Here is a 22,022-nt window from a genome sequence, read left to right on the forward strand (position 1 = left end):
AAATTAACAGCAGCTTATGTTATTTAACAATGCCAATAAAATGAAATAGAATATAATTTTTAAATGAAAATGATTAAATTTTTAATAAATAGTTTTCTCTATTTTTGATGAATGATGCGTTGGAAACAAATTTTGAATTTCTACGTGAAAACAGTGAATACATTTTTAAAAGAGACAATAACGTCAGCGTTGAAATAAAAATGATCGATTTTCTTTTAACAAATTGCACAAAATTTATTTAAAAATCATAATCCAACGTAGTTGAGCATTAGATTAAGCACAACATTATCTTGGTAATGTGTTTTTGCATTATTGGAAATCGATTTGCAGTTTACAATTTCATTTTTATTTAAAATACTCTCTTCATTCTGCTTGTTGTTTTCTTTACAAAATTTCGTTGGAGAGAAAATTTTCACCAACAATTATTGTCAAGCACATTGACGATTACAGACGGAAAATTGCAAATCTGTGCAACAACCGTCAACGTATTTACAGTATAACGAATAAAAAGTTGCAGTAATTTTTAAACGAAAGAAAAACTCGCTTCTCTCAACTACAGTAATTGTTTATAACCTTGAACTTTAACTTGAATTTTTGAAAATAAATTTCCATATTGCTTTATATTAAAAGAATAAATTTCGGTTGCTTTTTTGCACAAAAATAACAGCATGAACTGTATTTGTGCAGAACGGAAGATTTGTTAAGGTGTAGATGCAGTGTTATTGAACAGACAACACAACAGCCTATACAGAAAACGTACATTGACCGGGTCATTGGATTCCAATTGCAGGAATCCAGTGATGCTCTCTGTTGTTGTTGTTGTTGTTGAGTTTTTGATTGATCGATGGAAAATTTCTTCTCATTTCTAAGATAAAAATTAGGTCAATTTTACCAATTCGACAAAATCTATTCAAGCATTGAATAAAATTTGTAAGCTGAAGCTTCAAATGGTTCGCTTTTGTCATCGCTGTTCACTGTGTAGCTTCGAATAATAATAATAATAACCTGTCGAATGGGTTGGTTGGAGAAAAGAGCCAACCAAACGTCAGCACTTTTGTTGCTTCTGTCTATATAGAAAACCAGTTTGTCGAGCTTGAACGTGACTTTGCCATCGTAAGCTGCTGCTGTTGTTGACCGTGTCAGGCGGATCAATATAGCCGGATACTGATATTCAGTTGAAAACTGTGCAAATAATTATAATTTTGTATAAATAATATACAGTCGACGCCAAGGAGAGAAGTGACCAATTTTACAACTGTATTGCACAAATTTCGAACAACTCTTCGCAATTGGACAATCAGTATAACACAATTTTGAATTCTCACTTTGAAACTTCTTCACTTCCCTATTTTACTGTAATATGGAAAATGTATACTGTATACATTGTATCACTGCAGCGTAATAAGTGAAATTCAATTTCATCCTAGTTATTTCAAAACGATTTCAACGTTTGTAATTAAAAATGTATGCAATTATTAAGCAATGCAAAACAAATTGTTGACAAAAAATTATTCTCCATCAACGAATTAAAATGTATAAACAAATGATAAGAGAAAGTAAATGATGCCAAAAGGGAAAAGTGATATTTGCTTGAATTTACGAGATGATGATAAAGTAAAATGTTTCTGACAACAAGGCAATCGATGCACAAGCGTTGACTAAGAGTGTTCAGTCATACGAATCAATAGTCGTCTCATTGAAAATTCTATTAACAGATGTCTCGTAGGAAAAGATTTTTCCACCAACCGTTGAAACTTTTAACAAACAAACAAATTTTTAAGCTGAACAAAAAACGCTCATTTCTCCAAAGTGATCTGATGTCTTTCTTTTTACAAAAATATAAAAAACAACTAATAATCAAATATATCGATTATACAGGCTAACGTTTTCCATAGCGCACACCAATTCGGAGTACATTCCAAAAAGTACACAATTTTTCGTATCAAAATTGACCGTTGCATACATAACCAAATTTCTATTGAAAACAGTTCACTTAATATGTGAAACGAATAGCCTAGATATGAATATTTCCAACAATTGACAAGAAAAATGTTTACAACTGTCATTTACGGAAGAACAAAGCCACCCCTAATCGTAAAGCTTATTCGTCATGTTTTTCGATAAATTCTTGAAACAGCTACTGCAAACGGCATCAAATGATTTGTTACAAATTTCCAACTAAAAATTTTCGCCTCTTTATCGATACTGTTGTTCCTATTGATCTATAGAACACAAATGGACGTATCGTTTGTCATGACAAATTTCATGTTCAGAACAAGCAAATCGTCAATGAAACAAAATTTAACAATTTTTATTTCATATTTTAATACGAGAAAAAAGAACAACGAAACAAAGTAACAAATAAACAAGCCGTTGAAAGAAAACATCATTTGTTATACTGACTGTTTGTTTGGATTATTCGACTTGAGAATAATGTGAAAAATTAACAATAACAGATAACATTTTTATCACACAGAAACAATTACTCATGTGAAGAAATGCATTTCGTTGAAGAAATTGTACACGCAAAATTATCTCATTGAATATATTGAAATGAATAGATAGATCACTTGAATAGCATACTGTAGCAACGTCATCAACGTACGCATTTTCGAAGCATTGACTTTGTAAAAGAAAAAAGAAATAAAAATTTAAAAACGTCTTTCAAAGTGAAATCTAAAATAGAATTCGAAAAGCAAATAAACATTTTAATAAAAATACGAAGAAAAAAGACACTTTTATCAGCGGGTTATTTTCTATGGAATTGCTACGTCGCGCGCAGTAGCTCAGCCTTTATATTTAAGGATCGCCGCGCGAGCAGTGAGCTCATTTCGGGTTGGCAGTTCAGCGCGTGCGGTCGTCTGTTTACGCGTTGTGCATATAATTCTAACACAGCAGCAGAGGATAGCCTAGCAGAGCAAATAGCATATAGCATAGCTAGTTTGAAACTGCGAGATTGAGATTTCGCGGCCTTGTTTATTTTGATTATAATTTTTCACAATTTTATTTTATTTTATTTTATTTTATTTTCCGTTTATTTATTTATTTATTTATTTGTTGTACTTTTCATTTTGCTTTTTTCGTTTGTAAACGGAAAATATGCAGACAGATGATAATGAAGGCTTAAGCTTTTCCAGCGGCGAAGAGGCGCGGTCGTCGATTTTAACACATCCAGACGGTGAGCAGGGAGCAGCAGTAGGCGAACAATTTCAATCGGTGACGCCCTCTTGCGACCGAACTGAGAATTCATCAGAGGTGGTTTCTCTTGTTTTCGAGGCCGGTGGCTCGTCGGAGAGCAGGGGTGATGATCAGCAGCTTGAGGCGACAGCAGGTAAGCCGAAGCGGAAAAAGCGAACCCGTCGCCAGGTACGCCGCCCATGGAAACCCTATTTCAAACTGTCTCTGGAGGAGCGCCAGCGGTTGGAGCTGCGCGAAGAGCGTCGTGCGGAGCGGATTCGCGCCCAGCGCTTCGCCCACGGTCTGCCGGTGGCCCCTTACAACACGACGCAGTTTCTGTTGGACGACCGCGAAGCCCGCGAGTCGGAACCGATCTGCGTCGATGAAATTGTTGACACAATACGTCACGAAGGTGCCGTGAATGACCACCACGGTCACACCAAACACGTGCCAAATCATCACCATCATCATCACAGTGATCATATGGTGGGCGATGAGTATTCTTCGGATTCGGTGACCACTTCAGAAGGTGATTTGTGCATGTTGGAACGGGAATTCGATTACGAATACGAAACAGCGCACGCGGAACGTTTGGAAGAGATGAGCAAAGAGCAACTGGTGCAGGAGTACATTCATTTGGAGAAAGAGCTGGAACGTTATCAATCGGAAAGCGCTCAATTGCGCAGTGCAGTATCTGAACTGGCCAAACGATGCAGTACCTGTGGACACAACGACGTAACACCACCACCACCACCACCACAACTTGTCGGTTTGGCTGATGGAGAAGAGCACCAACAAAATGGTCATTCGACTTGATGCTCGTATTGGCGACAAAATTTACACTTTTTATTGATTGACTGTGTTCCCAACCAAGCAGACATCATTGTAATGAGCAGTGAATTTTATTGTTGTTGTTGTTGTTGTTTCTGCTGCTGTATAAACAATAGACACAACACAATTCAATTCAAACTCCAAAGATGTATATATATATATATATACAAGCACGGTGAAAAAAAGCTACTACTCAAAGGATATAGTTTTTTGCTTTTTCTCGATTTTCGGTTAGTTTTCCATTTTCTACTCTAGGCGATGTGAAAGAAAAAAAATTTTTTTTTCTTATATTTTGTCTCGTTTCTGCTTGTATGCAAATGCTGTGACATTTACATTCTCCTCATTATTTTTATTTTTTGTTGCACAAAGCTTGTCCAGTTTAAAAAGTTTAAAACGAAAAATTTATAAAATGTTTAATATGTCAACGTGCGTTCATTTGCTTTTTCTGTCTTATTGTACCGACTCGCTGGAATTGTGAGCGATGGTTTTTTATTTGTTTTAGCTTTTAGATATTTGGCCATTCGAGAGAAGCCACTTTCGCATGTTCGACACACCACGGCTTGCTGTGCTTGGACGATGTGATTTTTGCAGCTCTACTTGCAGGCCAGACTTGCGCGCGTATTCTATGTACATATTATTTGTGTGTGTGATGAAAGTAATTTTTATCATCATTTGAATTTTAATATAGTGTGTACAATGCAGTGCAGAAGAAGAAAACGGTGGCAAGTAACTAGCTAAATATGATGGTAATAATAATTTCTACTTTTTTACTGATATTATCCTATCCATTGCATATTGTGCTAGAAGGTGATCGACAGCTGTTACAGGACTAGGTGAGCCAACACAACGCAGAAAACATTTTCGAGGCTGAATGAAGTATATGAATTTTCTTTTTTAGCAAGGGTTGGAGCATTTAAAGTTTGTTTTTGGATAACTGTAATTATTTTAGATGAAAAAGGTTGTCTGCAGTTATAAATGAAATTGAATAAAAGAAAACTGCAACACCCGTAGAGGAAGCAACAGAAAGCAATATTTGCTTCGAGCTTTACGGCACTGCGAATCAACTTTGCAATAGCACTTTTACTGAAATCGTGCGAAAAATAAATCAATTACAACAGCACAATAAACTAAAAATAAACTTGTTGACGGTTGAAAATTTACTTCAGAATGTGCTGTATTGTGGGCGACCTGTATGTGTAAACCTGTAGCATACTTTAAAGCACGAGTTTAAATGTAGTAATTATCGTTAAATTATGTTACACTGATAGAACTGTATTTGTAAATGATGTTGGAAGTTTTGCGTAAAAGTATACAAAGGGGGAATAAATACTGTAAATTTGTGATCAGTGTCGAATATCGTGTCAAATTACAGATGAATGATTATTCTACATAGTGCGAACGTTGTGAAAGCTGATATTCGGTCACAATGAAAGTTTGCGAAATGAATTTGCACGAAACAGACACAACAAGAACTACTACTATACGACACAAATACGACATGTAAATCGAACAAATGTTTTCAACTAATCAACGGCAATTCATTAATCACAACGAAACATCTGTTCAATTGCATTTAAATTATTTGTTATTATTATTCTACTCTGTGGCATTTGCTCATCAGATAAATTTTGTAAAATATTTTTATTAGTCACACCTAAAAGAAAAAGAAGAGAATCACTGCATTATACAGACAGAATCAAGCCAATCAGAGATTGAAAATTTTCTCAGAAAAAAAAGAAATCAAGTTTTTTTGGTCATACAATATTGATGCGCAAGTGAATAGGCTGTGTTGGGATACTGTATGGAAAAATTGGCAAAAATAGCCAGAAAATCATTGACAAGAATTTCGTTCGGCAAAAGTTCTTTGAATCGTCTCACCGTGAACGCAAACAACTCCGTATCGAATTCTTCCATCTTGCCAAGACGATTCAGCGCAATAATTCGACTAAAATATTTTAAAAGAAAATAAACTAAAAAGATGAAATTGAATAATCAACCAACGTACAGCGCTTCCATCCAAGGTTCTTTAAAGATGGACAAGAAGAAGCATGTCAAGCAAGATATGGCCAAATTGGAGGGTCTTTTTTCCACAATTGATGGAACAAGCAACAATATCCAATTGAATATTGTGGGCTCGTCTTTGGATTGGAAATCTTTTAAAACCTTGAAAAAATATGCACAACAGAGTACACCAAACACACACACACACACACACAAAGAGAAAAGAAAAGAAGAAAAGAAAAATTTACTGAGCAGAGAATATCAATCAACACCTTCTGCTGATCAGCAGATTTCATGTTGCTCATGAAATCGAGAACCAATTTGTGAATAACATCACTCGGCGAAAAGTTGTCTTTCAAAAATTCACAACATACCACTCCAAGGACGTTTGTAATTTCAGTTGCGGATTGAGCAATTCTAAAATGTAACCAAAATTATGCAAAAATTTGACAAGATTAAATGACAAAAAAGTGGAATGAATACTTTCGTAAAATTATATCGAATCGTTCCATGACCATAATATGAAATGTCGCTTTCGACTGATCACTTGCACTTGCGTCGAGCTGTTGCCGTTGTTGATCATCATCTGCTTGATTATTAAACCAATTTTTTACTTAAAAAAGTAAGAAGAAAAAAAAAACATATATCATTATCATGTTCACAGAAATGAAGCAACAAGTAATAACGAACGATCAACACTAACTAAAGTGAAGACTGATCAGCATCAACGTCAGCGACGTAAAGATGTAAGAATTGCCAGGTTCCACATCGAAGCTTTAAGATAAACAACAAATAAATAAATAAATAAATAAATAAATGGGAAAAATTTATCAAACCATTTGGTGGTGACTGTTAAAATTTGTTGACGACATTCGAAATTCATGGCCGGAAATCGAACCAACGTTTGCAAAACAGTGGCCACTGCGTTCTGCAAGCAATGCGGCAACGGTGATTGGTACGCTTCGGCGGCGAGCTGCAAATTAAAACTTTTTTTAATTATAATAATTTTTACACTACACACACGATTATTAATTTTATTCATTCATTTATAGAACAAACTTTGAGCAGAGTTTTCAAATAATCCACCGTGCCGTGTTCGTCGGCAAGTTTTTCCATCATTTGACAAGCGAGCGCACAACAAGCTACCTCATAATCCAATCCGCAAACTCTGCAATAATAAAAAAAATGAAAACAATTTTGCGTAATAAAATGCAGATACAAAATCATATATTTGAATATATTGTTGTTCTGAGTGTGAATATGGATAAAATGATAATTTCTGCAAAATGCACTACTACTCACTGAACGTTGTTCACCGCCTGGCGGTCGGACATCAGTTGAAAAGTGTGCAAAATTAATTCGCCAATGTTGGGCAAAAAGCAGGCAACATCGGCCGATGGGAAACTGCGCAACGATTGTAAAAGACCAAAAAGCATGAACATCTTGTTCGATTGAAATGGAATTTTGCATCCGTGGTCGACAACTTGCAAGATCATTTTCAACGATTCTGCGTTGCTCTGAAATTTTATCAACAGAATATTTTCTTTTGAGAGTGAATAAAATTATTTTCTCATTCATGCACACACACACACACACACACACATTTTGTACTTACACTGCACAAGTTGGCGGCACATTTGAGAATGCCAAAGAGAATAACGTTGGTGATGAACTCGTCGTCCGCAGATCTCGCCTGAAAGACCACATTCATATGGTTGGTCATCCATTCGCTGTGGGCGTCTTCGAAAAAGAAATCCGACAAGCATACAATCTACAGAAAAGGTTCCACTTTCTAAGCAAAGCAAAGAAAAGATAAAATGTAAGATTCTTTTACAGCATCCAGAGTAGAAATTAGCAACAACAGTGGCACTTGATCCGGACCATCCTTGAACCAATGATCGAAAAGATCAATGACAAAATACATGCATGAAACCAGATCAAATGATTCTGATATAAAACAAAAAAAATACATATATATTGTATGGAATAGAATCAAGTTGAAAACAAAATGACAAATGACGATCGTTTCACCCCTCAAATTCGGCGTTACGATTGAACCACCGGAAGCGATGTTGGAATTGATAATCTGGGCACGGTTCAGCAGTTTGGCACTTTCGTACAACTTTTCCACGTCGCAAAAGCTGCAGGGCAGTTGAAGGTCTGCTTGCATTTCCAAACTGGACGACGATTCCAATTCGAACTTTACCAAATGAGCTATTTCAGCGCAGCGCTTATTCCACCTATATCCCCACACAACAAAAAACAAACAAACAAACAAAACTATCAAACATCATCAGCGGATCAACAATATATTGACTTTTGGCATACGTTGGCTCGCTTTGGAATGAACACGGCGGTCGAAATTGGGCGGCTCGTTTCCAATTGTTCACCGGAGTCAGCACCAAACGAGGAGAAGTCATCGTGAATATACAGCCGATGCAACGCACCGCTAAACTGCTAGCGGTCACTCGATCAACAGTATCCTTTTCAAATAAACAACCAAATTGTATTACGATATAAATAGCAAAAACCACCACAAACCAGCCGATCTCTGTGGGACATTTCTTTGCCAATCGGAGTTGCGCTCAACACTGCCACCAGTGTCATCCAAATTTCTTCGAATTGCTGCTTACTCGACCAGCCTGAACGAAAAGAAAACAGTATGCAAATGATACAAGAAAGATGAATCATCTAGCCAACCTAACAAACAGACGCGGTAGATGAAATCTTTCAGCACGTCGGCGTGGACCAAAAATCGAACCGGCACGTTGCTGAACGTGCACAGATCGCCGATACGTTTCACATCCGGCACCCAGCCGAATGGAAATGCAGCAAACGGAGTCAAGCAAAAGCTGAACACTTGTGGAAGTCGACACACACCTATACAGAGGAAAAAAAGCACGAATAAAATAATCTCAACAACAATCTGCTTATAATTGATTATAATGAATTAATTAATCAACTGACCAATGATCGTGTCGCTGATCAACGCATCCTGCACTTGTTCGTACAGTCGACGAGAACGTCGAAATGCCAACATTGCTTCACAATAAAGAAAGCTCATCTTTTCCGTTTCGTTTACTGAAAATCCAATTCCCGACAATCGACAAAATAGAGAATCAACAAAAAAGAAAGAAAAATATCGAACCTTGTGTGAATGGTAATTTACTGGGCAATCGTCTCAAAAGTGCAGAAAGCCGAAAAGCTTAAAAGCGAGAAAAACAACAATGAATGTTGAATTTTTAAAAAAAAAATTATACAACTCACATTTGACCAACATCCAAAACGTGCAACCGATTATGGAATGGACAACGTTCTGCGGCTGGTCAGTGAAAAAGGTGCAACAGTGTTGGTTGGCAAGTACGGTCAAAAATGTGGCCAACGTGGCAGTGGCTTCGTGAAGACTCAAGTCGGGCAACAATTTCAAGCACGTCTTTTTAAAAATAAAAAAAAATAGTAAAAAATGAAAATAAATTCAATAACAACAAAAAAAACAGTACCAAAAACGAAATATGCACAAAGTCTAAAATTATGGATATTTCCGACGTTGACAGGCGCCAAGATGCGGCCGAAATTATGCTGAACAGTTCTTGAACGGATGAGTGCATGGAAAAAACTTTTTCACGGTAGCCGATTGGCAGTGTCAAGTCGACCCTGAGAAATACAATTTTCACATGTCGTGAGAAAAATTGAAATTGAATAAACAACAACAATTCATACTCCCATTGAGAAAATTGGAAACGAGCCACTGCGTCGGCTGGAAATTGACGAATCAAATTTTGCAAAGCGAAAATCACAGCCTCTTTGCCGGCTGTGAATAATTTCGGCATGTTTCTGCTGAATTCCCTATCCGGAGCGGCACCGCAATTGTTTTGGTCACCACCGTCGCAGGACAGTGCAAATCGACGTCGAGCTAATTTTAAACAAGCACGCAAAGCGGCACCGGATATATTCTGAACAATGGAAATCGAACAATTAAACGGGATAAATGGTTGGTGGGAAAAAAAGAAAAGAAAAATTGCACAATCGCCCCCGACCTGATCGCAGAGAATGCTGCGCACATCTTCCACAGGAAAGCACTGAACCGCTTTGGCGAACCGTGACCATCGGTCAGTGTGGGCACCGACATCGGCGGAGACGTCAGTTTTCAGCAGATGCAGCACGTCCAGCTTGTCGAACGAATGCCCAGTGTCGGAACATCCAGCCGCTGCCCTGCCAGACAACTCTGGCGGTAAACGCCGGCTGAAGCCAAAAACCGGATGCAAATTGTCATTTACAAACTTCACCATTAAACTTCTCAATTCTCCATTCCTGAACGTTGTCAACGGCTTCAACTTATACAATTTGATAATTTTTTCTTGTTATTTTTTTTCAAATAATTATAAATCAACAAACAAACAAACAACTTTACTTGAACAACAGCGTGAATGAATTTTTGGACGTTGCATAAATAATATCTTTCAACAATAATTCCACTCCGGTCATGCGTTGCAATTCCTGCAAAAGAAGTGATTGAAAATAAAACCTGCTAAAAAAATAACCCATCACACACACACACATACACACATACCTGAGTGCTTTTCGACATCATGCTCAGAAGACGTCGACAAGCCGACTGTTCTGCACAACGTCGAACCAAATAATGCTTGCTTTGAACAAGGGAAATTTCCAAATGCAACGCAATCAAAGAATACCTCTCACAACTGTATTTCAACAGTTCAATCATTTTCAACTGCTGTCCAATCTACGAAAAAAATTAATTATTGAAATATATTAATATATATTTTAAATTTATAAATAATTCACTGTCATCGAAGAAGAATCGATTGTACGCTTGAAATTGTACAACATCGTCTCACAGCTATGCTCCATCTTCAAAGCATACCTTGCAAATAAATCAACATCACAATTGGTCTGCTGAATAAATTCATATTTTTTCTGTTTCACCCAACATACTTGAGTAGCTGTTCGAAAGCCATCTCTTCGACACAGGCGAAAAAAGTCCCACACTCCACCCTGAGCGACGACCATTTCAGAAACAACGAATCCATCGTTGTTGTTGCTGTTGTTGTAGTGCTTTTGCTCATTTGATTTTTCAGCAGATCTTTGCAAGTGACCAAAATTACCAACCAGGGAAATGATCTGAGGATATAAAGATAATTGTTTTGGAAAAAACAAAACACAATATTTCAATTTTTGTGTGAATGAATAAAAAACCAAGGCTCAACTTGATTTGCACCCGACTGATCAGTTCGTTCAAATGCCATTCACTGTTGCATAGAATAGCCGAGATGTGACAAAGCTGAAACAACAGCACTGCTTCTCCTGTACGACTGGCAATTTCCAGTTGATCAATAATGCGGACGAAATGTTCCTCGAATCGAAATACAGCAATCAGTTTGGGGTGCATGCCTACAGTGCACATAAGATTTTGGGAAAAAGTTCCTTTTCTCTGTCCAGCTTTGTGATTAGCTTGAACAAACCTGACTGATTGATCCAAAAGATCGTTTCATAAAAGTTGACAATCATTTGTAATTCCAATTGATGGCTGTTCGGGCTGACATCTCCAACTGCAGAATCAACGAAACTGACCAGATACCATTCACTCAGGCGAAGAATTAGCCTAATTGTTTTTGTTTTTTACTTGAATTTGCCTTGAAACTATCAACAATTATATACAGTTCATTCTGAGCTTACCTGACGATCAATTCTTCAGGTTTGGTGTCCGTGTGGTAATTCATCCATGGGGCCAGTTGTTGGTTCGCTTTCAAAGATGGCAAAACTTCATTAGCACGATCAAGCAACGAATCGCCAGGACAATGCAGAAACAATATCCTGAACAAGCACGTCACCGCTAGCAGATGTTTCCATTTGTTCAACGTGGAATGCTTATCATAAATAATCATTGAATCAGAGAGATTTTTTCTAAATTGTATAAAGTAATAAAAGATACTTCACATTCAGCAGCCAAAAAGCACAAAGCGCTGAAAATTGGATCGACGGGAGAATAAGCTCTCGAACAAACCATATCCAACAACTGGTACAGTGCATTGATTGAATTGGAATTTTTGATTTCAATCTTGAAAAGAAATAAGTTGAACATACTGTAACAAAAAAAATAAATAAATAAAACTAAAGTACTTTGCCTTCCAACAGCAGTGGAAGTAGACGGTCAGTCAAATCTCTGGAAATTTTACGCCATCGACGTTCGTCGAATTTTTTCAGTTGGAACATGATAACGTTGAACGAATCCCAACTCTGAATCAGAATTCATATAAAATATTCAAGCTCGACGGAATAATACACAAATCGCAATTGCACAAACAACCATCAAATGATCACCACCTACTTCTGCATACTGCAACGCTTTGGTCAGCATTGCGATGACAACTTCTTGTTGAATTTCCAATTCATTATTGCCAACATCTTGTTGTCGCAGTAGGAATAAATCCAACACAACATAATGCATGGCAATATTACCTAAATTGGACAATCACGATCGTCATCATCATCTGAAATGACCAAAACTGAATCTACCCAGAAGGGGATTGTCTTTGGAAGTGTACATTGATTCGACGAGTTGTATAATTTTTGGAATTTCCACAAATGGAACAGTATTTTGCCTTTCGTGTGACAAGATGATCAACAATTCGAACAATTTGCATACAAATTCCCGATCAACACTGATAAATGTCATAATTGTTGTTGCTTTTAAAAGTTTAAGATAAAAAATTAATTTATTATTAGATTATTACCAACTGTCATCTTCGATGTAGTGTTCCAATTGTTGGCAAAATAAGTTCAAAATTCTCCTTTGGGGATCCAAAACTGAATAGTTGACTTTCACCAATAGCAGATGGCATATCAAACCGACAAACGCGGCTTGAAATCGACCATCACTTTGCACGGTATACATGCGCAGACCCTGCAAAAAATGAACGTCAACAAACAAACAAACAAACAAACAAACAACAAACCTCCATTAAAATAGGTTCGTAAAGTTGAATTGCCTCGGACAGGAAGCTTTTCCTTTCTGAATCTTGAAACAGTTGACTTACATACTGACTGTAATTGTTCTCCAACCAGCCAACATGACTGAATAAAGTTTCAACAACATTAGAATATTGGAAGGTTTTTTCCTTTCAAAGTAAAAGTATAAAAATAAAAGAACGAACAAAGCGTCCAATATGATGAATAGGAAAAAATTCTCACCATATCAAACTGTCTTCGACAAAATCGTGACGCATCATCGAACGAGCAGTCTTTTGGGCAATGTGAGTTTGGATATTTTCCAAAAAATGTTCATAATTAGAACAAGATTGCAGTGTTGTCGCCTGGTTGACAATTGAATCTTGTGTCCGCTTAACTCTGAGCTGCTTTTCAAAGTGTAAATTTGTTCCAAACAAAACTTTGATAACCTTAAAAAAAGAAAACGACAACAACCAGCCAAAACGAAACAAAATGCTAATAATAATAATTAGTATTGTTATTATTAATCCAATTTGTAAAAGTTGTACTTGAGTCAGTGTTGAAATCAACTGAGCAGGCATGAGTGGCATCAAACTTTTGCTGAAGAATAAAAAGTCTTCCAAATATCCGCTGAAGTCAACCACCGATACTGCTTCCAAAACTGCGGACAAAGCTTGCAAAGCGGATCCAAGTAGACCGAGAAATTTTTTCTCCGTTTCGGCGTCAATGGTTGCCTAGATTTGGAACATTTTGTCAAGCACAATGAGACGATATGAAAAAATAATTGTCATCAATACTCGAAAATTCGAACCAACACGACGCAAAATTTCGAAAAGATTCAACAGCTGCGGTTCATAGCCACCTTCTGAAAAACGACCGCTACGTTCCCCAACGCCAGAATCGCCTCTGCCAAGATGCACTACATACACAAAGAAATGTTCTGTCGGATGAGATTATGTTGGTTTAATTTGATAGTAGAAAAATTACACTTGATGCTGATTTCTTTTCGAATAAAAGTGGGATATTTCAATTTCTTGATCACCGGAGACGACAGAGTGGTGCTCGAGCCAGAGCCACTTTTGACGAAACGTGCGGTCGACGTGGGCGTTGCCGTTCGTTGTTCCACCACGTGCCAGTACATCGAAGTGACTTGCATGGTGAAGGCGATCAAATCGGCAGCAACATCGGTCAAACCGTACAATTCGACAATGTTCTTCTTCTTATTCGTCGGTTGGGATTCGAAATCCACAACACAAGCTGCAAAGAATAGAAAATATGTTCACTTGCATATCATTAATCTGACAACAACAACAACAACAAAGCACCAGCAAACAATGTGGAAACGAAATGCAAAATTCGTTGCCAGCTTATCAACGGATCCAGCTGGAAACAATCCGTGCGCAACAGTTGCAAACAGTGCTGCATCAGTGGACAAGCTAGACACTTGCCATTGACGGTCGTCGTTGTCGACCAAGCGCGTCTATATACTCGAGGAGGATATGCAGTTGCCAGTTCGTCCAAAGCGACGATGCATCCAAACTGGAAAAAAGCAAAAAAAAAGAAAAAATTTTCCAAAAATTGTACAACAAATGTTCCAACTCGGCATCTGAATTATTATACCCAGTCGAACACTTGGGCCGAAGTTTTGTAAAATGTCGAATAGAGCAAGTCGATCACAGTCGACAAATTGTGCTCAGTATCATCGATCAACAGTGCGTTGTAATGCAAATCTGATGGGGAAGAATAATCCAACGCCGAATTGTGCACAGTTGGCAAATCCGGATGCAACCAATTCTGCCGGCCGGAGAACGTACGACCGTAATATTGACGATTCAAGCTGACCAAAGTGACGTTGCCAAAAAAATACAACCGTGGGATCAGTCTTCAAGATAATTGTTCGAATGAAATGGGATATATGTTTTAAATTAAAAAAAAATAATTTTTTTTCACTTCAAAAGGCTCGTCGACGCTGCACTGCTGACGCGTCGATCTTCGTCTAGAAGCAACTGATCAATCAAGCAGTGCAATACAGCAGGCTGCAGTTTTTCCGTCAAATTCTACACAATTTCCAATATTCATTTTAATATCGAGGCAAAAATAGCAGAACAAACTTACCGAGTAGCATGTTTCTTCTAAAAGTGATATTAAGCAAAAATCCAATTCTTCAAAACATTCAGCCAATTTCACCTGAGAGAAAACGCACACACACACATATAGAAAAAAAAACAGTTTTCTACTTTGAAATATTATTAATAAATCACCATCACCTTTACTAGCCAATATGGATTCGAGGCAAGTCTGAGCAAACTGTGGGCACAATTCACCACTTCGGACGGATTTAATTTTTGCATTATAGAAAATGTTCTTCGTAAACTGGACAACGTGTAATGAATGCACACGTTCGACTCATCTCTCGTGGCGTTGGACAAAATTTCCAAAAATCTCTTCAAAACTTTCATTTCTATTAATATCAATAAAATAATAATAAGCAAATAAATTACAATAAAAACTTACCCTCTTTGAACTCTTGGTCGTCGTCGTTGTTCCATTTTCGACTTTGCACGGCAGTTGCCGTCGAAATCAGCAGAGATGCAACAGCTTGAGAAACGAAGCCTCTCACCTGAGGATCCAAATGCTTACAAAGCAACAACACATCCGAAATATTTTGCGAACAACCTACCGATTAGCAGAAAACATACTACGTGCTAATTATTTCTTTCTGGGCAAGAAAAAAAATAAAATACCTTCATAAAGTGACAAATTATAAAGTGCATGATCCAACATGAACAAACGTTCCAACGTGGCCAGTGACAGCACCTTGTGACTCACCCGGACCTTCTCGTCCGGTAACGTCACTCCCGCTTGACCAGAGAGCAAAAAACGACGGCAAATCAAACGACAACAAAACTGCGCCATGCTTGTTGTCTCAGCTAATAAGCTGTCGACTGTAAAAATAAATTTGACAACAAACAAACAAACAAACAAACAAACAAACAAACAAATATCCCATTCTCACATTCATCCTTTGCCCAATCAGCCACGGTCGATATGGTCGACTTGTCAAAAGTTGGTGCTAAAAAACAAAATTACAAAGCAAAAAAAAACAAACAAATAAACAAATAAACTTTTTCCAGAATTCACTGAAGCGCCGCTAACTGAGGCACAGGTGGAAGAAGAATGAGAATGTTCGTCAAATTTCCGTCCGTTGGACTGCTGTTGATTGCTCTTCGCTTCTTCGTCCATCTCCATCAGTGCCAATCGCTCGTCGACCGATTCAATCGATCTCTGCAGGCCAGAATATTTCAAACGGCCGATGCATATGGATTCCAAACTTTCCCGCTCTCCGAACTAAATTCCAAATTCAATTCGAGTTTGTCGTTAATATTAAATCAAATTAAAATTTATAATATATTTCTGTATGGACAAACTTGACTCTGATCGTCAGATGAAGCGGAAAATCGTTGGACCCTTTTCTCAAGACAATCATCCCCTTGGAAAGAGATATTCAACACGGGCTGTTCAACAGCAGTATCCTGCTGCAGCGCAGTTGGATCGTCCGAACAACTCGCGCTTGAAATCGACTCTGAACGCACTGCTGAAAAATTCCACTTTTTTTAGTAATTTGCATTTTCAAAACAAACAAACAAACAAACAAACTCACGCTCCACATCCGCAGTGCTGGTCAAATCGCAATCTGCAGATGGAAAAAAGAAACGGGACTTTTTCACCGAATTTTTGCTCAACCAAATTGCACACTGAGTTTGGGTGGAATTTTCGAAAATTTTCACCAACATCTCCAAAGCCAGCGAATTGACCACGTCGTTCGGCACGGCAGTGTAAAACAAAATCGCTTCGCAAAGCTAAATTATGCAAATTCCATTTTTCACTATTATTCAAATTAGATCTTTTTTTTTGTAACACAACAAACTTGGACAAAAATTTCGCTAGAAATCTGTTTCACACGCTGACCGCCGCCGACATTCGTGGAATATTGTTGGTCAATTTGCTGCTCTTTGAGAACAAGCGGGATGAACATTTTCAACGTCAACAAATTGCCAAGCAGATGAAATACATCGTCACAATCTTGCTTTGTCACTTTGGCTAAAATGAAAAAAAAAAGAGAGAAATTCAAATAATATACAATTTTATGATTAAAAAAAACAATAATACTTACTTAGAATATATCTGAACCAGTATGAAATCATGTCGGATCGACGTCTTGAATTATGGCAAAGTTCAGTTATAAATGTTGCAGCAACACGACGGAACAGTGTCGACTGAAGCTGAAGATTTGCCAAAGCACTGTGGATAAGTCCCTTCAATTCGCTTTGATCTTGATTTAAAAATGGAAAATTAACTTTCAATCGAAACTAACGTGGATCTCTTCATCTCTGAAATAACGTCCCAACGTTTGCAACAAGCGCGCAATTGTGCTTCCAATACAGTCTTGAATCATCTCCTCGGGTCTTTTTATTATTTGTTCAAACAGTGGAATCAACGTTATAGCAAATTGTCTGAAACAATTTATAACCAACTATTTACTGCTAATGAATGATGCAAAGCTAATGAATAAACATTTTTTTACCGTCTTTTTTGGATCCCGATTAATTCTACAATTTCAACAAATTTTCCCATTGCAGAACGAATACACCGAGCTGATCCGTTCCGCTTCAACTCTTTGCACAGTTCGCTGTGAACACGGCTTATATTCCACTCGTTGATGCAACTCTGAATAGAACAAGATCCATTTTGAGGTAATTGAAATTTAAATAAAAATTGCTTTTATTACTCGAATAATTATGTTCATTGTTTCCTCAGTTAAAATGCGAACGTCAGTGCACGGATCATCGCAGTAAGAGAATAAAATTGTAAAAGCATTGCCAAAAGCTTTCCCGTATTCAGCGTGCTGCCTAAACATATTTTTTGCACAAAAAGTGATCAACGTTACAGAAGCTGTTCATTAACAATAGAATAATAATAATAATCTTTCTTTTAAAACAAATTTTCAAACTTAATTTATCTGAACATTGCAATTTTTCCATATAGCTATGAACAAACATTATCTGTACAATAACTGCATTCTAAGTATACACGATTCATCATCGTCATCTAATGAAATAGAAATGCTTACCTTAAATCTTACGCTTTAAAATTTATCCAAATTTATATAAGAAAGTAAAAATACACACAACATTCTTTACTAAAAATTGCAAATCATCGATAACGTTTCGATATTGTTTTTCTTTTACTCCAACAATTCTTTATTTAAAATAAATGAAAATTTCAAAATATACAAAATATCAATTAAATCGACATCAAAACAATCGAATAATTATACTGACAATATTTATACCAATAAATATCACATTTAAATTATTTTGTATTAAATACTGATTGTATAATATTATTACGTGTTCTTTTAATTCTGCAAATAAATATAAGTTTCAGTTAAATATATAATAATAAGCTAGAATTTTAATACATTTAATTCAAACAAAATCAGATAACTTGTTTAAAGTTCTGTTACTGTACAAACTGTTGATAGATAACAGTTAAAGTAAATAAATCGAAAACATGATGCAATATTTCTAATTGTGACGAACGAACATTTATGACAATGCCAACTGTTATTACTCAGCTAGCTGATAGTTCCAAAGCACAAACTGCTTCTTACTTCAAAGTATTGCTACTGAGTGCCTCTGCGACTTGATAAAAAAGAGCCGCTTTTTCTTTTGATAATGGCACTGCTTCTTTTTTTCTGAAAATTGCTGCAAATAATTTTTAACATTCACAAATTATTAATTTACATACAACATATTAGTTGGACGTCGTAAGCTTTCTAAATTTTTCATCAACTTTTCCATTGTAAAGAAAAAATAAACATTCACAGAATAATTTCACCTATACGCTACTTTTCAAAGAAAACTTTTCATTTTTGTCACCGTGATAATTATTAGATTTTCATGTACAATTAAATACTGTAATTTTGAGCAATTCAATAAACACAATACTGTGATTTATCAAAAAGAATTTTAATTTCAACCCACTTAAATTAAATGTAAAAACTTTAAAAATGACATGTTATAAAACAAATTAATTCCTTTTGCCATTTCACTTACAAATGAAGCAGAAAGAAACTAGACAAAACCTTCTCTCAGTATATAAGTATATATTCTTTTACACATGATGTACATTAGGTAAGTGGGGGGGGTGGAGCATTTTCCAAACAGCACAATGCAAATAAAACAGCGAATCATTTACTATCCATCCACCAAGTAAACAAACAAAATTAACTACTGCTGATAATATGATCACTTCGGTGTAGTACCGCACAAAATAAGTAGCAAACTGCACCGGAAAAAACCAATGGGCATTATTACATCTATGATGCCCATAAATGACCAAAAATGAAGTCAACAAGATTTCCACCTATGGCCGCATTGATTGCACACAACGTATGTCACCGCCTCTGCTTCATGACCATCCTTTTCGTAAGAAACCGTGTAATTGCAGTCACGCTGACCACACTGACGACAATGAAAAGTTGTACTGTGCAGCAAACTGCCTTCATTGGAAAGCATGTGCTCTTTCAAACTATCCCGTTCCACGGCTTTGCGCATATTTTTCACCTCTTCAGGAGCCATCTCCTCCGTGGTCATTTTGGCAAAATTCGCCGGCAAAATTTTCCCAGTCAGAATATCTCGCAAAAGTTGGCAATTTTTCGAATTGCAAAGATTCATTGCATGAGAACGTATTTCGCTACAGTATTTGGAATTTGTTTCATCACTGCCATTGAGTTCATATATGGATTCTTCGATTTGTTGGACAATTGTTTTTATATTGTTATCGTTCAACAAATTCGCATCACAATCTTCGAACATAGCACGGCAGTTATTCAAATTGGATCGGATCGAATCGAACAATGCACGGCATGAATTATGACGAACTGGACTTGAAAGATCTAAATAACATTTTATTCGATAATAAAATCGAACAACACTATGAATCATTAAAAACAGACGAAAAGCTGAAATTAACAATCAAAAGTATTTTGTCTAGAAAACAATTAAAATTAATTATCATTTTATCAATTAATTATAAAAATTTATATCCAATTAAAAAAAACGATTAATTTTAAAATATGAAAAAAACACATACTGAATAAAGGAAAATTTGTTGTAGACTGAGAACACAACTCGGATGTTGAAAATTGATCCATATCGTCAGAAGACTGAGATGTCGATTTACTCAAACCTGAAAATTTCTGTTTTCTTATAATAATATTTTTAATTTTAAAAAATATTACTTTTTCTACGACTAGAAGTTGACAGCGCGTTAACTTCTTTCTTCCATTTCTTAACCAGAAAAGTGGCATTTTCGAAGAGTTCTGGACATTTCACAAAAGTTGTCCGTATGCGATTTACTGTTTTCCCAATGTTTGTGCTGACTAACATATCAACATCAATGCCACCATAAGTACGCAATTCTTCCAACAGTTTTCGCATTTTTGTTTTATTCAAAGCGTTCTTGTCCAACATTTCGGATAGTTCATTTTCGATTTCCCGAACCCTAAACTCAAGGCGCTGTCGCTGCACATTATTCGTCATCTACAAATAGAAATTAATATTGAAAGAAGCACTTCAGAAAACGAAAACGCTTTTTATCCACACTGGAAAATCAAGTAAATTAAAATACAGAAGGAAAGATAATCATGTAATTACAGAATGAACAATCAAATTTATTATATGTTTAGCCTTTTAAAATATTTCTTTAAATAATTTTTAAATAAATTTAAATTAAAAAAATATTAAATTATTTGCACTGTTATCGTAGACCGTAGACAATGTTATGCTGCTATACGTTTTTAAAATAATTTGTATTTGTACAAAAAAATTATGTAATAATATATATATAATAAAATGTTAAAACAAAACATACATGCAACCAGAAATGAGCATGCAATATTCTGATTAACGAAGCTACATATTTATGAACGTCAAATTGCTTCTAAACTAAACAGTGTTGTAATACAAGCGGTGAAATTACACGAAGAAATAAAATTTCAGAAATAATAAATTTATTAATAAATCTCACAATTAATCGTAAAAGCATCGCTTTAGCATTTTTATTTTTATGAAAAGCTGCTACAGTTTCTGATTGCGACACGCAATAACAAGTTTTCACTATCAATACTTGATTTTATTGTGGAAAATCTTTGTGGTTTCCAATCAGATTAATGTAGAGTAGGTAGGAGGGGATAGCTCCACCAATTTTTAAAATATGCAATCAAAAATAAAGCGCACTTTTCTGTATCAATCCAATCGACCTAATGCTATTTGAGAAACTCCGGTAAACATTGAACACACTGTTTATACACTTTTACTTTGTTATTAATGCCTGCAAGTCAGATTTATTTAGTTACTGTAAATATGTAAAAGATAGAAACGCTTTTAATCAGACTGAATTTTTTAATTGCCATATGATTGTGATACATGTGAGTATTTATTTAATGATGTATTGAATTAATGTTAAAATATGCTTGTCTGGTAATTGAAGACACGTTAAAAGGTTTGGGAATGATAGTCGTAACTTGCAAGCTCTGATTGCCAAAGGGAAACATTGGAAATATTTGCCTTTTTACACTATTCTTGTAGCAGTTCATAGTGTTTTAAAGTTAGATGAAATTAACTAGATTTTTATATTGAAATTTCATAGCGGGCGATATAGTCAATGACTGTGAACGTATCAATTCAAAATTGATCATATTGTAAAATCAACAAATGGCCAATTTTAACTAGTATCGCACTGAAAGTAGACTGTTAGCAATAAACAATTACGAGTATAGCTTGCCTTACTTGATTGGTATGGAAATAATTTTTTTCAATGAATAAATTTTTCGAGTTCAGTGCAATACCATGTGACATGTAATGAAATTGATGATCAGAAATTTTAGTCTACTTGATTCTACTTTTTGACTGTTATACTGTAATTTATTTTTCACCCCTCCTTTTGGGTTGTAATAGATTGTCTTGTTCCTAGGCAAG

At 36.0% G+C, this 22,022-nt stretch overlaps 4 protein-coding genes across 4 annotated transcripts; 1 reads left to right on the plus strand and 3 right to left on the minus strand.

Moving 5' to 3' along the window:
* Positions 1 to 566: 566 nt before the first annotated feature.
* On the minus strand, positions 567 to 1,917 carry Tsp_02361 (PAB-dependent poly(A)-specific ribonuclease subunit 2). The gene is given in 5 exon segments (XM_003378218.1): positions 567 to 579; positions 767 to 865; positions 1,006 to 1,067; positions 1,081 to 1,182; positions 1,885 to 1,917. 5 exon segments carry the CDS (start codon positions 1,915 to 1,917, stop codon positions 567 to 569), a joined length of 309 nt encoding a protein of 102 aa, XP_003378266.1.
* Positions 1,918 to 2,108: 191 nt separating this feature from the next.
* Positions 2,109 to 2,935, minus strand: Tsp_02360 (PAB-dependent poly(A)-specific ribonuclease subunit 2). Its single transcript, XM_003378219.1, has 3 exons — positions 2,772 to 2,935; positions 2,584 to 2,623; positions 2,109 to 2,222 (listed from the first exon to the last, which is right to left on the minus strand). Exons 1-3 carry the CDS (start codon positions 2,933 to 2,935, stop codon positions 2,109 to 2,111), a joined length of 318 nt encoding a protein of 105 aa, XP_003378267.1.
* A 164-nt stretch (positions 2,936 to 3,099) lies between these two features.
* Positions 3,100 to 4,987, plus strand: Tsp_02359 (protein HEXIM). Its single transcript, XM_003378220.1, has 2 exons — positions 3,100 to 3,912; positions 4,958 to 4,987. Exons 1-2 carry the CDS (start codon positions 3,100 to 3,102, stop codon positions 4,985 to 4,987), a joined length of 843 nt encoding a protein of 280 aa, XP_003378268.1.
* An 852-nt stretch (positions 4,988 to 5,839) lies between these two features.
* Positions 5,840 to 20,585, minus strand: Tsp_02358 (putative HEAT repeat-containing domain protein). Its single transcript, XM_003378221.1, has 34 exons — positions 20,294 to 20,585; positions 19,408 to 20,005; positions 18,653 to 18,736; positions 17,768 to 17,888; positions 17,564 to 17,706; positions 17,354 to 17,492; positions 17,153 to 17,294; positions 16,907 to 17,079; positions 16,640 to 16,838; positions 16,407 to 16,573; positions 16,135 to 16,263; positions 15,493 to 15,598; positions 15,246 to 15,439; positions 15,094 to 15,165; positions 14,929 to 15,035; positions 14,599 to 14,860; positions 14,304 to 14,517; positions 14,021 to 14,235; positions 13,222 to 13,712; positions 13,068 to 13,104; positions 12,769 to 12,934; positions 12,359 to 12,489; positions 12,151 to 12,267; positions 11,707 to 11,897; positions 11,493 to 11,632; positions 11,249 to 11,421; positions 10,966 to 11,151; positions 9,627 to 10,337; positions 8,643 to 8,935; positions 7,844 to 8,186; positions 7,625 to 7,702; positions 7,312 to 7,526; positions 7,069 to 7,177; positions 5,840 to 5,953 (listed from the first exon to the last, which is right to left on the minus strand). The coding sequence occupies exons 1-34, from the start codon at positions 20,583 to 20,585 to the stop codon at positions 5,840 to 5,842; spliced, it is 6,852 nt and encodes a 2,283-aa protein (XP_003378269.1).
* Positions 20,586 to 22,022: the final 1,437 nt, after the last annotated feature.

The sequence above is a fragment of the Trichinella spiralis genome, assembly GCF_000181795.1.
Source record: "Trichinella spiralis strain ISS 195 chromosome Unknown Scfld4, whole genome shotgun sequence".
NCBI classification, from domain to species: domain Eukaryota; kingdom Metazoa; phylum Nematoda; class Enoplea; order Trichinellida; family Trichinellidae; genus Trichinella; species Trichinella spiralis.